This window comes from Anomalospiza imberbis, chromosome 6, assembly GCF_031753505.1.
Source record: "Anomalospiza imberbis isolate Cuckoo-Finch-1a 21T00152 chromosome 6, ASM3175350v1, whole genome shotgun sequence".
NCBI lineage: Eukaryota > Metazoa > Chordata > Aves > Passeriformes > Viduidae > Anomalospiza > Anomalospiza imberbis.
In genome coordinates this window covers 43,360,502-43,378,076 of record NC_089686.1, presented here as the reverse complement: position 1 = coordinate 43,378,076, position 17,575 = coordinate 43,360,502, and the positions used below count along the sequence as shown (strand labels likewise).

At 42.3% G+C, this 17,575-nt stretch overlaps 1 protein-coding gene across 1 annotated transcript; it reads left to right on the top strand.

Moving 5' to 3' along the window:
• The first annotated feature begins 12,983 nt into the window (after nucleotides 1–12,983).
• Nucleotides 12,984–17,084, top strand: RAG1 (recombination activating 1). Its single transcript, XM_068193746.1, has one exon. It carries the CDS (start codon nucleotides 13,478–13,480, stop codon nucleotides 16,598–16,600), a length of 3,123 nt encoding a protein of 1,040 aa, XP_068049847.1. The 5' UTR covers nucleotides 12,984–13,477; the 3' UTR covers nucleotides 16,601–17,084.
• Nucleotides 17,085–17,575: the final 491 nt, after the last annotated feature.

Genomic DNA, 17,575 nt, shown 5'->3' with positions numbered 1-17,575 from the left:
TGCCTTTATCAGAATTTTAATATCACAACTCATTTTTACAAAATGTTCATGGACAGGAGGAGGACATACAGGTAGTTTTATTTGCGTATTTATTTTATGACATCTTCAGTGTCATAAAATTAACAGAAATACTAATCACACAAGGCCTCAACTAGCATTTGTGGGAAACATTTTTAACACATGCAAAAATCACAGGAATGTGCTTTAGGCCATCTACATGATAAACAACTGGCAATACTGCCCATGATAACACATTATGAGCTATTTTTTCCAGCTATCCAGACCCAAAAAAGAGGCATATCTATCTAAAGAAAAACAAAATTACCATATTTTGGTTAGATATAGTTAGAATAATCAAACCAGAACTTTTATTCTGTTGTATAAATATATGACTTTCCATCTTGTTGGGGTATGCAGGGGCATGAGAAGTATCTGAAGAGCAACATTCTTGACATTTCCAAAATACCATTAAGGTAGAGCCTCAAAGCACAGACTGACAGTTCTGAGTTGTACTGAACTCACCAGCAGTGCTCCCTTTCTGCAGAAATAACTCTGGAGCAGAACTGTCTGGAACTGCAGCCAAAGAGTACTGCTCATTTCCACTCCTGTTTTCCACCTCAATGTATTGCCCTTATACATTATCTACCACAACAGGCTTTATCACTGAGGCTCCTAAACACAACAGCAATACAAACTAAACACTGAGCTTGCTCCCAGCAGCCGCTCCAGCCACAGTCCAGACATGAGCAGTTTAATCCCACAAAGGCACCAGCTCCCACAGTGACTTAGAATGGATGCAGAGGAATCAGTACTTAGAAAGATGCTCTGTGTGACAGAGATTTTTTTTAGCCTGCCATCAGTAGATCTACTCTCTCCAGAGAAGAAACCCAGCTTGTTTCCACTGTTAAACTAATATAACTTATTTAACAACTGCTGCAGAGGATGATCAGTCCATGGGCCACATTTCATGAAAAATCACAGGAACTAAATAGGGTCAGTGGAGTGGGAATGTTGGTATGCAGGATATTAGAATCCACAGGCCAGCCTAGGACTGAAAAATCCACATTACTCTAAGCCACGGGATATATTTAGTGAGACTAAGAAAGGGAAGAGGAACACAAGTCCCTTTAGCAATGTCACAAAGGAATTCAGAAGTCACAAGAAAAAATATAAAACAGCTTTAGTCAAATTCAGCTGTCACATTAATTGCGAAGAAGTGCATGACTCTTCTCTTGGGCTGTTCCCAGGAAAAAAAATCCCATACTATTTACAATTCTGTTCTTATAAAGAAGAAGCCAGGATCTGACTTGGTATAATCTCATTAGTTGAACACTTTGTAGATTTAAGTACTTTGCAAGCAGTGCCTCTTTGGCCATTTGAACTGCTTCTACAGACATAGCAGGTATGTATCTTCATTCTACAGAAACAAACTGCCATACCAGAGTCAGTTTAATGAAAGAGTCACTGCAATCAGTCAACATACCAGTCTGACACAAAAACCCCCTTATTCACCGATATACTCCACTCCTACATGAAGCTTTTTATCTACATATGACCAAGTGGTTCACAAAAAAAAGAAGTGCAAGTATCTTTTTAACTTGGGAAATTCAGGCACAAAGAGGCAACTTAAAGTGATTAAGAGACAGATTTTAAACTTTGTTCATATTTTATCTAAGATAGGGTTCCTCCTACTACTCTTATCCATTTCATCTTATCTGTGAGCAAAATCCTCCTTCCTCCACACATATTATTTAGTTGTGGGGCAAGGCACAACTTTCCAAATCAAAATCCACACTGCTGTTACTCAGACAATTAACCGAGGCCTTATTACTCCAGCATAGCTTAAACTAATTTCCCTATATGTTGTAAGTTCTGTACTAGGACTTAGACCTGTCTCTTGTGGAAGTTACTTTATCCTCCAAGAGTAGAACATAGGTTTAATCTTTTTGGACAGAGCAGTGCTAGGACAAAACCAGCCACAGGGAAGTATACTTTGAATAGTAATGACAATTCTTTTCCCCAGTGAAGGTAGAGCAGACAATCTGTGAGCTTACTGCAGCAGTTTTTCACCTTCCTCTCCTGAGGAATTCAAAAAATGCTTAGGCTGGAAAAGGATGGATTTTAAACCTCAAACTAGGATATATCCCAAAATTCAAATCAAGCTGCTACCCTTTCTTTTTGATTATGAAACAGGTTTCCAGTGAAATAAAACTAAGATCTCCTAAAGACCACATCAGTTTTTCTTCTTATTGATAATAGTTGCTATTCTTCCTCTGTGCTGAACAAAACTAAGTCAAATGCAAGTACAAGAATATCCAAATATTAATTTACATACCTTGTGTACACCACAGCCTTGAGAACTTATCATTTTTTTAAAATGTTATAAAATATTTTTAAAATGTTAAAAAATTAAACTGGATCATTACATGGTAATTCTTGTTTTTGCTAGTGTGAAGTTTCTAAGGCAGCGAAAGTCTTAAACTACATTTGGTAATGTACCTGAAATGCTCTTTTCTAGAGCTAGGAAGTGCTGCCAGACCTGCTGACTCTGGAGATAATGGGCTTTAGCTTGGACACACAGGTATGCAGGTCTTGGGCTGGCAAAGGTTGATTTTGCTCTCCAAGGCAACAGCTGTGGTGTTTGCCAACAGAAAGGAAGGTGCTTTCCATGCCAAGTGGTAATGGACAGAACTTGTCTGATCATTACCTGTGCTGCAATAGTCTGGGAATGCCCTAAGGATGAAACTTTCATGCCCCAGAAAAGACAGTTAAAGGACAGTTAAAAGAAAAGGAATTCCCATCCCACTCTTCCAACTTTGAAACATAATGACACCTTTCTTCACTAAGTAACCTGTGCTCTGCTGCTATTTACACTGTTACACTACACAGTGATTAGGCTGATGTGAGATAGCACAGTCAGGCAGAAAAGCAAACTCCTGCAAGAATAATGTACCTTATGATGGAAAAAAAAAACTACTTTAAAACAGAAATTAAACTGCTCATATTTTAAATTAATGCATGCAACAAAGCTCAGTACTCTGATTTTTCAAGTCCCATAGTATAATGTAGTTGAGGTAGGACTTACGGATTTTCAAATGCCAAACTCCTCTAAAAAAAAAAAAAAAAAAAAATTTGCTGGTATCAGAAAGTAGCTTCAGATTGCCTGTAAAATCCCACTACCATTAAGAGCATTAAGGAGGAAGTAAAACTAGGCATTGTATACTATTTACACTGAAATTTAAAATAATATTTTCAAGCATTAACTTAAGGAATACTGTGCAAGGAAGTATCAGTTGTGGTATGAGAAATTTTTTATTATAAATCAGGAAGTACTTAATACAATTAATTTCCACATGACCTTTCCTGGAAAATTGACACTGACTACCCATATAAATAATGAATCAATACAGAAGACTATTCCAAATCCTTTTTCTTACTCAAAGTTCACAAATATAATTCATTTCCTTGCAGCCTGGACAGCACACACCCAGCAGGGGAAATGCCTTTAGCACTTCACTGACAGAAAAACTGGCCAGACTTTTCTCTCTTCAGCTGCCTTGTATATGTATGTATAGATTTCTGGGTCATGAGACTGACAGACCAGTGGAGTGACTTTGGATATTTTGTTTATGGAGTAATACTTGCAACACTTATTCCCAGGCACATTAATCAATGCTCTACTGATAACTGATAAGCACCATGTGTTTCCACTAGGAGGTTTCTAGCTACCATCACTATGGTCTCATCCAGGCAGGACACATGGAATTATGCTAATGTCTTTTAATTATTACCTATTAAACACTTTCATTTCAAAGTTATCAAATGGCTAGACAAGCTGAGGCAATAGGCGATTTAGGCAGAACTTTTAACTGCAAAAACTAAATTCTTATTTCTTGTAAGAGTCTGCAAGCATGTTGCTTATTTTGTTGAGATGCAAACTTTCTTTTTTTCCAATAGCAGCAACCTTTCAGACATCCAAGTATTTTGGACAAACACCACATTCACACCATTTTAACATGTGAACCTAAAGACTCGAAAGAAGAATTTTTCTTTGAGGCAAAATCAAACAACATTCAGAGCTCACTAGACTATCAAGAACTCCTGACTAGAGCAGAGCAGCCCTTGGGGGGGGCGGTTTTCTGAAGCTTTCCAGATGATTCCTCTTTATTTGTACAGAATGCTGTCAGGCTTTAATCACGTAAGTATTTTCATGCTTGAATGTTACTTAGGAGACTAGATGGTGGCACACTCACAGTTGCATTCATATTTTATCCTATTTAAGTATGTCAAAACAAATTTAGTTTTAGTGAGCTGTGGAAGCATACTATACTGCATTTAAGACCAAGATATTCTATGGCTTTTTCCATAACCAAAAAACAAGCCCAGGCTAAAATTCCCTGAAACTTTCTTCAGTTTATTAAGATTTAGACAGAATTTACCGGGAACTGTTCAGAATAACAAATACAAGGAAAGCACTGTTATAGTGAGAAGAACGGTACTATTTAACTCTTTACTTTGGCAGTGACTCTGGATTCTGTTCTCCCTTTGCACACTGAGAACACATTGAGATATGCATTATTCCTTTCTATACCCCTCAGTACATCTACAGAGAATGTAAGATGCTACCCTAGTGGGGACAAAGTAAACATCCATAAAGCACTTCAAAAAACAGGCAGGGAGAGATATGGCTGTGAAAAAATGTGATTTCCACAAGGCCCAGGCTCCAGGCTACACTTAATTACCATCCACCTCTACAGGCATGAGGCTTGTATGGGGCATTAGTAAAATAATCTGAAACCCTGGGAAAGCAAACAGTGAATTAAAGACACATTCTGAAACAACTAAAACATTACTCCTTTTCACTCCACCTTACATTTACTTCTGCTTTCTTTTTGACCTGCTTTATACCTGAAAAATTTTATAGCCAGTTTTCACAGTCTGGATCTAAAACTTTTCTTTTTTAACATGTGCTTAGATAATCTGTGCTACTGAGACACAAAAGTTCCTCTTCTTGACATAGTAAACTCATGGAAGTTCAATGGGTGAAGAAAAGAATGCATGTTCACCATGATATTTTTTCATCCTGAAGTTCTATCAGCATAGGTACCTACAGTGTGTCTTGCCTTTCTAAATACAGTAGCAGTTTTCTAAGATAGAAAGCAATACTGCAGTGTTGCAATACTACAAAACTTAAAAATCCACTTATGTCTTAACAAGTTCTCATTTAACAGAGTCTCATGAACTCCAGAAATCTTTACTCACTGGGAAAAGCTGTAGGTAATGTGGAATATGCAGAAGAATTATGCCCAGAATGATACCATGAAAAAAAATCCAAGTGCTTTTATCAGCATACTTCTGTGAATTTTTCCCCCCATTCTTGTACTAGAAGGAGAAGTTTTATGGCCTTTTCATTCTACGGGAAGATAAAGCAGTTTGCCTGCAAGTCATTTAACAGCTGGTGAACGCAGTGCAAAATTCACCCAAAGCTTCAAATCAATACTTTGTTAATCACTCACAGTGGTACATAAGACACCACAAATCCACGGAGCCGAGGGGCAGCGTGCAGAAGGTGTCAGAGGCAAACATGGGGGAATACTTTCGGCAAGCTTTAATGACTAGGTCTAAGGGATATAATTAGAACATTTTCCTCCCACTTACAGCTGAGATTTCCGTTTAAGTACGAAAAGACTCAGCGCGACCTATCTGAGCCAGACGAAATTGATGGAAATTACTACTGAAGTCGTAATTTATTACTTGTGTTAATAAAGATACCGTAAATTCTAAATACTGCCAGTCTCTACTAGAAAAAAGGAACTATCGGGTTTAGAAACAGTAACTTGTCTTGCAAACTACCCTTTAACGCGTTCCCGAATAATTTACTGAGCCTCTCTATTTCACAGCGGGGAAAACAGAGCCCAAGCCCAGCTGATGTGCTCGAGACAAGCGGGAGCACAGCTCCAAGTCCCCGCTGCTCACGCTCCCGCCGCTGTGCGACGGCAGGACAGTCTCTCCGGCCAGGCTCCCACCCGCCAGGCCAGCCGGCGTGCCTGGAGCCCCGGGCCGGCCGGGCTCAGCCCCGCTGCCCTGGCCGCGCCGCGGTTTCAATTCCGGAGCAGCGCAGGCCGGCGCCCCAGCCCCACCAGCGCCCTGCCCCAGCGCAGGCCGCCCTACCCGGCACCCCCGGCCCGGCCCGGCCATGTGCCGAGCCCCGAGCTCGGTGGAAGGGGGGCTCCGCGGGGCAGGGCAGGAGGCGGCTCTGCTCCCCAGCCGGCAGCCCCGGCACGGGCAAAAACGATCCGCGCCGGGCGCCGCCGCAAGCCTGCAGCGGCCCGAGTCCAGCCGGGCCCTCGCTCCCCGAGTCCGGCGTCCGGGCCCGCCGCAGCCCCCGCCCTCCCGGCCGCCCCGCAGGACTCACCGCGACCCGCGGCCGCTCCCAGCCCGCCGCCGCTTCCGCTTCTGCTCGGGAAGAGCCGGAGCGGCCGCTCGGAGCGAGCGCGGCCTCCTGGGCGCCACGGCCGCTGCAGCGCCCTCTGCCGCCGCGGAGGGGCAGCGCCGCGGGGGCGCTGCGGTGTCACTGTCCCGCCTCCCCGACCCACACAAAACTGCCAGCACCGGCGGCGGCATCCTCCCGCCGGCGCCGTGTTCGCTCCGCGCTGCGGGTGCTTCTACGAAGAGCCCTTCGGATGCGCTCCGCTCCGTCCTGAGCGCTGTTAACAACGAGGCGCTGAGAGCCGGGGCGTGGTGGGGCTCTCCGCGCTCACGGCTTGGGAGTCGCCAAGAAGCCGTTTCTCAATGCAAACCAAGTGCTCCCGAGAAACAATTTCCTCTGCCCGCCCCAGCTGTGCCGCGGAAGTGAAATACCGGGACAGTGTGAACACAGACAGCTTCATTTCCTTAGGAACGACCGAGGGGAATTTGCTTGCTTGCATTAGGCAGTTTCTTGGGAAGAATCTCTGATTAACACACATTTAAATCCAACAAACTGTTCCCACTGTTTGGGGGGATATGAGGGGTGTGTGTGTGTGTGTGTGTGTGTGTGTGTGTGTGTGTGTATGTATGTGTGTGTGTGTGTGCGCGGTTTGCTGGGGACCACAGTTTTCCAGGGATGTTCAGTGTTTCTGTCTGCATGCCATGCTCCCTGGGAGCTGCAAACCAGTGGATTGTTCCATGGCTAGAGTACCCGTCTCCCTCTGCAGGGTGCTGCTCCCGGAGGCAAGGCCATGCCAGACCCTAATGCACTCCTCCGAGCACTGCTTGTGCCCAGAACATACCTACATTTTTTTGTTAGGACCTGCCGGGAAGCTAAAGAGGGAGAGAAATAGCTGGGCCATCAGATAGGGCTCCAAAGAATCACAATAAGGAAATAACAACATTAAGGACAAATAAATAAATTGAAACATTGTGGACCCACTCCTGGACAACTGGATGAATTTCAGAGCTACCTTTTTTCTCCTGCCAAGTGAACATACTGTATGCTGCTTTCATGAGCAGCAAAATGAGGAAATTTATCACTGCATGGCTTTGTAAAACAGATATCCTTAGATGGAGGGGTTTTTATGTCTGAAAAATACTATTTTTTTTTGTAATCTGCAAACTGTCAGGGGCACTGATGTCCAACCTATTTTAACTGAGAATTCAAGGAACTTATCTGGAGTTTTTATTCCAAGAATAATTGAATTCCTTTATTCAGAAGGATTTCCAAATCTGTAAGGCTTAGGCCCATTATCACATATTAATTTTCATGCTGTAATAGAAACAAATGCAAAAATGCTTTTCTCCACTCGGTGGTGCCAGCTGCACAGGGAAAACATTTTCCAGTACTGGATCTGTGCAGCTCAAACTGTTCCGCAATTGTGCTTTTATGGACACAAAACACACCCAAAGCTGTAGCAATTTGAGATCAATTAAAATCTTTAGCTGCCTGCTCTATCCCTACAAGACAATATTTTTCCAAGGTGATTTCCTGTGTACTTGGAAGAAAAGCACTTGACTAGCTTATGTATGCTCATGTGGTTCCTTTGATAAGGAAGCTGATGCCTGTACAGTCGGGTTTTGCACTTTTTGCACGGGAACTCAGGCTCCTGAGGGGATGGGACAGGCAGCCAGCCATCTGAGTGAAGTTTTGAATAAGCACCCCAGAGGGAGAGATCTGCTAAACTTTTCAAAGAGCCTCAAATTCCTCAATCCTAACAATGCACATTGTCAGGGAACTGTGCCTGCCATTTCAAGATAAGAGAAGAAATCAGTCTGTGACTGCAGAGAGTGATTTTGATTGATATCTGGCATTGCAGCTCGACCTGATTTGTTTTTAAAGGTCTCTCCAAGTGCTAGGGAGTGAATAGTAAAATAGGTCGGTTGTTAGGAAGTTCAGGCAAAAGAACAGAGTAGTGAGCTCAGGCCCTAGCCATCTAATGTTCTCAGATGTTCAGAAATGCCTCAGCCATGACATCCTTGTCCCACACTGTCTTGGCCTGGAATGACATCTAGGGTTTCTGTTCTACTTTATCCTGACACTCCCATGTTTCTGTTTGGGATTTATTTCATATTAGGGTTTTGTGTGTATCAGAATCTCAGCAAGGATATCAACATTTGTCTCTAAACCCTTTTACTTTCTCCACGTATTGCATATTCCATAAACACTTTGTTTCCTTTCTCCATACATTACTTGCTTCGGCATGAATCTTTACACTGGTTTGCAGGTGCTGTTAGCCTCTCGTGCGGCACAAACACTCAGGACTAACCACTTCTCCAAGACATCATCTAACAAGAACAGCTTGAGTCAGAATAGCTGGAAAAGGACCTGGAGGTTCTGGTTGACAGCTCAAAATGAGCCAGCAGTGCCCAGGTGGCAAAGAAGGCCAATGATATCCTGGCCTGAGTCAGCAATAGTGTGGCCTGCAGGACCAGGAAAGTGGTTGTTGCTCTGCACCGGGCACTGGTGAGGCTGCACCTTGAATCTTATGTTCAGTTTTGGACCTCTCACTACAAGAAAGACATTGCTGGGGCAATGAGACTGGTGAAGGGTCTAGAAAAAAGGTCTTATGAGGAGCAGCTGATGCAGCTGTGGTTGTTTAGTCTGGAGAAAAGGAGGCTCAAGGGAGACCTTACTGCTCTCTCCAACTGCCTTTCCTTCAAGGACATTGTACCAAGGTGGGCTCGGGCTATTTCCCAAGCAACGAATGATTGGACAAGAGGAAATGGCCTCAAGTTGCACCAGGAGAGGTTTAGATTGGATATTAGGAAAAGTTCTTCACCAAAAGGGTTGAAGAGTATTGGAACAAGCTGGCAACAGAAGTTGTTGAGTCAACATTCCAAGGGGATATTTAAAACACATGCAGATGTGTCACTTAGGGACAAGATTTAGTGGTGGACTCGGCCACGTTAGGTTTGTGGTTAGACCTAACGATCTTAAGAGCCTTTTCCAACCTAGAGGCTTCTATGATTCTAAGAACTGAAAGCATTGTAAGATCAGAGTAGATAAAAGAGTATGAGTCCTCTCACCTATTTTAGCTATAGCAAATATCAAGTATTACAACTTTTGCTGATTTTTCTCCTGGCTGACATCAGATGCTGTGAGGTAAGAGGTGCATTAACTGGGAGATCCTGAGCCACAACGTAAGCACTGTGGCCTCCCTCAGCCACCTTCTCAGGGAAAAGCATGCAAGTCAGAAGTGGATTTTAAGTCCTGCAGGATCACAAAGTCTCCAGAAAAAGGGAAATGCCTGGTTGTTTATGTAGTTTTTCTGCTCTTGCAAATTCCTGCTTCTGGAGCGTGAACTTACGTTCATGTTTGAAAGGACCTGATGGATGACTAGAATTTTTGCACAAGGTTGTGTGTGGAGACTGAAAACTTTCAGGGTGCATCTGTCCACTCTGAGTCAGTTTTTGAGATAGTTGCTTTGTGGAAGCTAAGCATAGGTTTTCTTCTTGGGCTTTCAGGAAAAAGACTCTACTGGCCGCTGTATGTGGTCACCTATGGCCCATACCTGCTGTAATACATACCAGTTACTCAATAAGTAGGTAACTTTTATATTGATGATTTGTCCTGCCTGCTCAGGGCCTTCGAGACCCTAGATATACATTACTAAAGAGGTAATAGCCATGAAAATTAAATACTGGGATCAGAAGCATGGACGTTTTGTGGTCCCTGTTGTCATTCACCCAAACTGCAGAAGGTTGGCTGGGGAAGTGAGACATTGGTCTTCAATGAAATAGCTTTGATGTGGAACACCAGGGTGATGAAGACTAGGTTCTCCTCTCGGAGAGTTAACAGTGAAGAAATCAGTTATGAAACTATAAAGAAGAAACCTAAATGCAAACTTTGTGTTAAAAAACAGTGCAGGTGCTCCTCAGAGAGAGTCTGCATACTTATCTCAGAGCCCAGGAGTCTCACACAAGACGACCTTGTTTATATGAATTTTGTGGTTAAGCCTCATAAATTGCCAGGTGCCACCTGGATTTGAGAGTTCTGTGTTGTGTTCAGTTCAAATAAACTGTGGTTAGCACCAGTGTTGTATGGGGAACTCAGAGGGAGAAGGATAAGTGAGATAAACAGCACTGCAGTGTCTTTAAAAAGCAGAGGGAACACAGAAAGAGTGAGAGCACGCATGAGAGACAGCAAACAAGCTTGACATTTGGAACAAACTGGGCAGGCACAGCAGCAGCTCTACAAACTCACAACGAGCTGAAGGTAGGCTAGCAGTATTAATGACAGCATCCCAGATGCTTGTAGGACATGCCAGTGTTGGTTCCTTGTCCTGGTTTAATGGGCAGGTCAGTGATTTTATATGCGCTTCCTCACTTCAAAGGTTGTTCTGTTCATTTTGGTGAACTTTTTTATAAAGCAAAGTCTTCCTTGATGTGAAGAAAAGTATTGCAATCTTGCTTGTCTTCAGAATTGTATGAAATACTGTGATCTGGGGGGAAAAAAAGGGATTTCTTTTCCCTTTTCAAGAGAAAAAGAGGTGAAACTGAACACAGCTGTTTGAGTTGATTAAATAACCATGGCTGGAGATTCATGCCTGGGGCTCCCTCTGTAAGAATCTGAGTGGGGTAGGCAAGGTGAAAAAAGATTTTTCAGCATGACCCCCAACTAGAATAACAGAACACAGGCATTTTGCATGAGTAGCAGGAAATATTCCTAACACTGGGAAAATTTCTTGCTCTCTGAAGAGAGCTGCTGTAATCTCCACTGCCTAGGAGCTAGACAATTCAACAGCATTTGATGAATAGCCTGTTGGCAACAATTAACCACTGCAGAAGGTGAAGGTCTGGTAACCTGAGAGGGCATCTTTGTCATTCATTTCTTCCAGGACATGTTCAATGAAAGAGGAAAAGAAAAAACTGCTTGAACTTTCCTTTAGCATGGGTAAACCCTGTCGGATTCATTTGAGCTGGTGATTAGTAGCAAGAATCAGGTCATGGCTTTGGAGATGAGTGTGGCACTGCAGTGGCACTTACTCAAAGGGTCAGAAGAGCAGAGAAAGTATTAAATATTTTGCATTAAATGTACTCCGTGCTGGCTGTTTCTTTACAATGACTTTGATGTCATCCTGTAGAGGCATTACTCATGGTTTAAGAGATTCTGAAAGTGCTGCTGGTGATGGTGAAATTACACAAAACTGCGTAGGGTGCTATGTAAAAGAGAAGGATCTGTGGGCAGTATAGGGCAACTAGTTATTCAATTACTCTGTAGGTGGTAGGAGCACAGAACTATTCAGGGGAAATGGGTTACTGGTCAGAGCATAGATTTCACTAAGTCTGTCACAAGATGCAGACAAGAAAGTGAGACAGTAGTAATGCTCTGAATACATCTGTGCTCTGAGTACATCTGCACCTCACAGATCTGTGAACAGCAGAATACAAGCATGCTCATTGCCAGGCTGGATCAGCAATGGACAGCAGGGGACTGCAGTGCAGACAGAGTAATTTAGGAGTATAGGCAGCTGGACAGAGCAATGTGGGCAGATGGGGACAGTGGTATGGGCAGGTTGTTCTCAGTGGGATGGAGTGAAGAGAAGCTGGGAAGAAAACAAACCTAAAATTTTAGTTGCCAAACCTAATGAATGATTTTAAAGTAAAATTCAGCTCTTCAGGAAAGAGCTAATCAGACTTGTATGTTATTCTGGATGTGGAACTTAATTAATGCAGGCAGTCCTTTCCCAACAGACTCTGAAGGGCTGTACTGAAATGATGCTTTATTGAAAGGTTATAGATGAAATAATCTCAGAAACCCTGGGCATCATCACTTTGGACCTTGACTTGGATGTATTACCTAATGAAGGACACTTTCTGAAAAGACACCGAACTGAGATTTCTAGCAAGTTATGTGGATTACTAAGTGCTGATAACATTAGTAACAGAAATCACAGCTATATAATTTCTAGTTCTAGTGCATTGTCTTAAGGTAGAGTCTTCCTCATTTTTTATTACACACACCAACCAGAGCAGTAAAACCAAAATAAATCAGAAAACATAACTGAATTTTCTCTATACTGTTTGTTTACCTTGTGCACTTCTCATGCCAGGTAATGAAAAATAGGTCAGTCACTCTTGTTGTTTCTATACAATTTTATTTTCTGGGTCTGATGCAGTAGCAAAAAGTTTCCGTGTTTGAGGTGAAAGTCTTGTATTTATTTTTATACACACCATATTTCCATGGAAACCACATTGATATTACTTTTGGCTGCACCTCTATGAAAGCTAAAATTAGGGTCAAATTTACACAGACATTTTCAGATTTCCAGTACCAGCAATCCTTACAGAGAGATCCCAGCAAAGTACTTAAATGAATGACTAATGTACAATGTATAAATATTCTCTCACAATCAAATCTGAAGTCAGTATTTGTTGCTGTATCCCCTGTGGAGTTCAGGGAACTGTAGTGCTTTGCATCAACAGAGGACACCCTCCTCCTGCTTTAATGGAGCTACTCATTAAGCACATGCTAAAGTACCTTACAAATCTGGGGCCTGAATAAAGTCTACACTGGCATTGAGTAGTATGTGCGGCTCTGCCCATGTGGAATGCCGTGTACAAAACACTTCTGACCAGATTCAGAACTAACAGGAACATGAGAGCAGTGGGTTTGCTGATTTAGATAATACAGCATGAGCACACAAAATTCTACTTTTCAGACACCAGTTGAATTCAGTTTCACATTAAAAAAATCACCAACTTTCAGAATGTACTGTGTTGTCTATAGTAGCTTTACTTACAGTAAGCTCCATCAAGCAAAAGAAGGATGGGGCAGATTTGGATGTTTATTACAGGATGAATAATGGCTTTATTGATGTTTACTATGGGATGAATAATGGCTCACACAGATGAGCAAATAGACATGTGATGCCTCAGGATCAAAGTCAAAATAAATTTGGAAATTCATCTCATATATTGAGTGGACAGCCTTTTAATTTGGAAATTAAGCTAATTTACATCTTTCTATTTATCAGGTGATCTGGTTTCTGTGAGACTGCAGATGTCAGTAGTGTCACAAATGGAACTACCTGAAGAACTTCAGCATACATATACAAAATTTTCTGAATGGAAATTCAAGCTCTTTAAATTGCGATCATTTGAAAAAACACCCTCTGACGATAGCCAGCACACACACAAAGATCAGGCAGAAGAGCCTGTTTCTTCAAACAAAGAAATCATCCTGCATAAAGATGAAGCAGTGCCAAGAGGAGAAAAGATGGAGTTAACAGGCAATAGGCAGGGGCTTGAGGAAGATGCCCATGCCATGAAAACACAAGACAATACAGCTCATCAGAACAATCTGAAGCAACTCTGCCGCATCTGTGGGGTTTCATTTAAAACTGATTGTTCCAAGAGAACTTACCCAGTGCATGGGCCAGTGGATGATGAAACTCTGTGCCTTCTCAGAAAGAAAGAAAAAACAGCAACCTCTTGGCCAGATCTTATTGCTAAGGTTTTCAAGATTGATGTGCGAGGGGATGTCGACACTATCCATCCCACTCAATTTTGTCACAACTGTTGGAGTATTATACATAGAAAATTCAGTAATACTCTATGTGAAGTGTATTTTCCTAGGGACAGCACAATGGAGTGGCAACCCCATTCCCCAAACTGTGATGTCTGCCATACTACCAGACAAGGAGTCAAGAGAAAAAGCCAGCTTCCAAGTATGCAACGTGGCAAACGTGTCAAAACCACTGGGGAACGTGCTCATCTAAACAGAGGTGTAAAAAACCAACAACTCAAACAAGCACAGATAAACAACAAAAATTTAATGAAAGAGATTGTAAATTGCAAGGATATACATCTCAGCACCAAGCTGCTTGCAGTTGATTATCCAGTAGATTTCATTAAATCTATTTCTTGCCAGATTTGTGATCATATTTTGGCAGATCCAGTGGAAACAACATGCAGACACTTGTTTTGCAGAACTTGCATCCTTAAATGTATCAGGGTTATGGGCAGCTATTGCCCCTCCTGCTGGTATCCTTGTTTTCCTACTGATCTGGTAACCCCAGTGAAATCCTTCCTGAACATCCTTGATAATCTGACTATAACATGCCCTGTAAAGGAATGTGATGAAGAGATCTCACATGGAAAATATGGCCAACACCTCTCCAGCCACAAGGAGATGAAAGAAGGAGAGCTCTATAGCTACATCAATAAAGGTGGCCGACCGAGGCAGCACCTCCTGTCTTTGACGAGGAGAGCTCAGAAACATCGTCTGAGGGAACTGAAACGTCAAGTCAAGGCTTTTGCTGAGAAAGAAGAGGGCGGTGACATAAAGGCTGTATGCATGACTTTGTTCCTGCTAGCTTTGAGAGCAAAAAATGAACACAAACAAGCAGATGAACTGGAGGCTATAATGCAAGGGAGAGGATCTGGACTTCATCCTGCTGTCTGTCTGGCCATCCGAATTAACACGTTTCTCAGCTGTAGTCAGTATCATAAAATGTATAGAACAGTAAAAGCTGTCACTGGGAGGCAGATCTTCCAGCCTTTGCATGCTCTTCGCACTGCTGAGAAAGCCCTCCTACCAGGTTATCACCCATTTGAGTGGAAACCTCCCCTGAAAAATGTATCCCCTAACACAGAAGTGGGAATTATAGATGGACTATCAGGACTGCCACTCTCAATTGATGATTACCCAGTAGACACAATTGCAAAGAGATTCCGATACGATGCAGCCTTGGTTTGTGCCTTAAAGGACATGGAGGAGGAGATCTTGGAAGGCATGAAAGCAAAAAACCTGGATGACTATTTGAATGGCCCCTTCACTGTGGTAGTAAAAGAGTCCTGTGATGGAATGGGAGATGTCAGTGAGAAGCATGGAAGTGGGCCTGCTGTCCCAGAGAAGGCTGTTCGCTTTTCTTTCACAGTCATGAACATTTCTATAGCACATGGGAATGAAAGCAAGAGGATCTTTGAGGAAGTAAAGCCCAATTCCGAGTTGTGCTGTAAGCCCTTGTGCCTTATGCTGGCTGATGAATCAGATCATGAAACTCTGACAGCAATCCTGAGCCCCCTCATAGCAGAAAGAGAGGCTATGAAAAACAGTGAACTGCTGCTTGAAATGGGAGGCATCCTAAGAACATTTAGATTCGTCTTTAGAGGTACGGGATATGATGAGAAACTCTTGCGGGAAGTGGAAGGGCTGGAGGCTTCAGGTTCCACTTATATTTGTACCCTGTGTGATGCAACCCGCTTGGAGGCATCCCAGAATCTGGTCTTCCACTCCATAACCAGGAGTCATGCTGAAAATCTGGAGCGATATGAAATATGGAGGTCCAACCCATATCATGAGTCTGTTGATGAGCTCCGTGACAGAGTGAAGGGTGTTTCAGCCAAACCTTTTATTGAGACTGTTCCCTCCATAGATGCATTGCACTGTGACATTGGCAATGCAACAGAATTCTACAGGATTTTCCAAATGGAGATTGGTGAAATTTACAAGAATCCTGACGTGTCTAAAGAGGAGAGGAAGAGGTGGCAGTTGACTCTTGACAAACATCTCAGGAAGAAGATGAACTTGAAGCCTATGCTGAAGATGAGTGGGAATTTTGCTAGAAAGCTCATGTCCAAAGAGACTGTAGAGGCAGTATGTGAACTAATTAAGTGTGAGGAAAGGCATGAAGCTCTAAAAGAACTAATGGACCTTTATCTGAAGATGAAACCAGTGTGGCGATCCTCGTGCCCTGCCAAGGAGTGTCCAGAACTGCTGTGCCAGTATAGCTACAATTCACAGCGTTTTGCAGAGCTTTTATCTACAAAGTTCAAGTACAGATATGAGGGCAAGATTACAAATTATTTCCACAAAACACTTGCTCATGTTCCTGAAATAATTGAAAGAGATGGGTCCATTGGGGCCTGGGCAAGTGAAGGAAATGAGTCTGGAAACAAATTGTTTAGGAGATTCAGAAAAATGAATGCCAGGCAGTCCAAGGTCTATGAGATGGAGGATGTCTTGAAGCACCACTGGCTATATACCTCCAAGTACCTCCAGAAGTTCATGAATGCTCATAAAACATTAAAAAGTCAGAGCTTCACCATTGATTCAGGAGGTAGTTTAGGTGACTCGTTGCCACTGGAGGTCTTGGAAAACAGTGATTCAGCAGAAATCTAAATGTACAGCACCTTTGGTGTTGGGTTTGTGATGGTGTCTCCCTGCAAGGAATCAGATTCTTCTTAAAACCTCTAGAGGTACAGAGAAGTCTGAAATTTACACTCCCTCTTAAAGTGCTGAGAGGAGTTAGTTTAATAAACACCATGTGTGTTGGGCATTCTCCAAGAGGCAATGTACTGGTGCATTTACCAGTTGTTATATGAGATGAAAGCAGAAAAAATTGTGAAGAAGGGTCTTTGTTTTGTTCTAGTCATATTGTTTCTAAGGGATAAAATTAAAGAAAACAAGGTTTTATAGCAAGTTTTAGTTGGGAAGGAATATGATTGTGGAGAGTTGTGACGGTTGCTGCAAAGGAGCATTGCTGTTTATTTTGTTTGCATTTCATTGAATATTTTGTTATTTACTTTTTAAGAGGGCTTGATTATTTTCGTGATGGTTCTTTGGGTTTTATAAGTAAAGATTCATCAGTGAGACAGTTGGATAATTGTTTTGGATAAAGTTCAGTTATTTTTGTAGAAAATACTTGCTAAAGATGCAAACTTTGATGTCACATACTCTAGGAATATTATTATTTAACATATATTGTAGTACTGCTTAGGAGCAGATGATGGTATCATCATGCTAATTTACTATATGAAGATATAGGAAAGGTAGCTGAAGTTTTTAGAAGACATTTCTATCACAGCCTGTTTACTCTGAAAGGCAAACTTGTGCTCCTAAATCAGGATTTACAGCACCTTGTGGTTATCTCATTATATAAAGTACATTCAAGCTCTGCTGTGTGGCTTGTTGCTTCATGAGCATTTACTTCTATGGTAACTTCAGTATATAGTACAATTTGCATTTGTACAGCTTTATTGAATGAATTCCTGGCCTCACTGAAGTCACCAGTAAATCCTCATTAATACCAGTTGGTGCACAGTTTCACCAAGTGACTTTAGTCGCAGCAGTCCCATTTCTCAGGAGATGGTTATT

What these genes read in the sequence shown, in the direction of transcription:
- RAG1 (XM_068193746.1), top strand. Translation starts at nt 13,478, where the DNA reads ATGTCAGTAGTGTCACAAATGGAACTACCTGAAGAACTTCAGCATACA.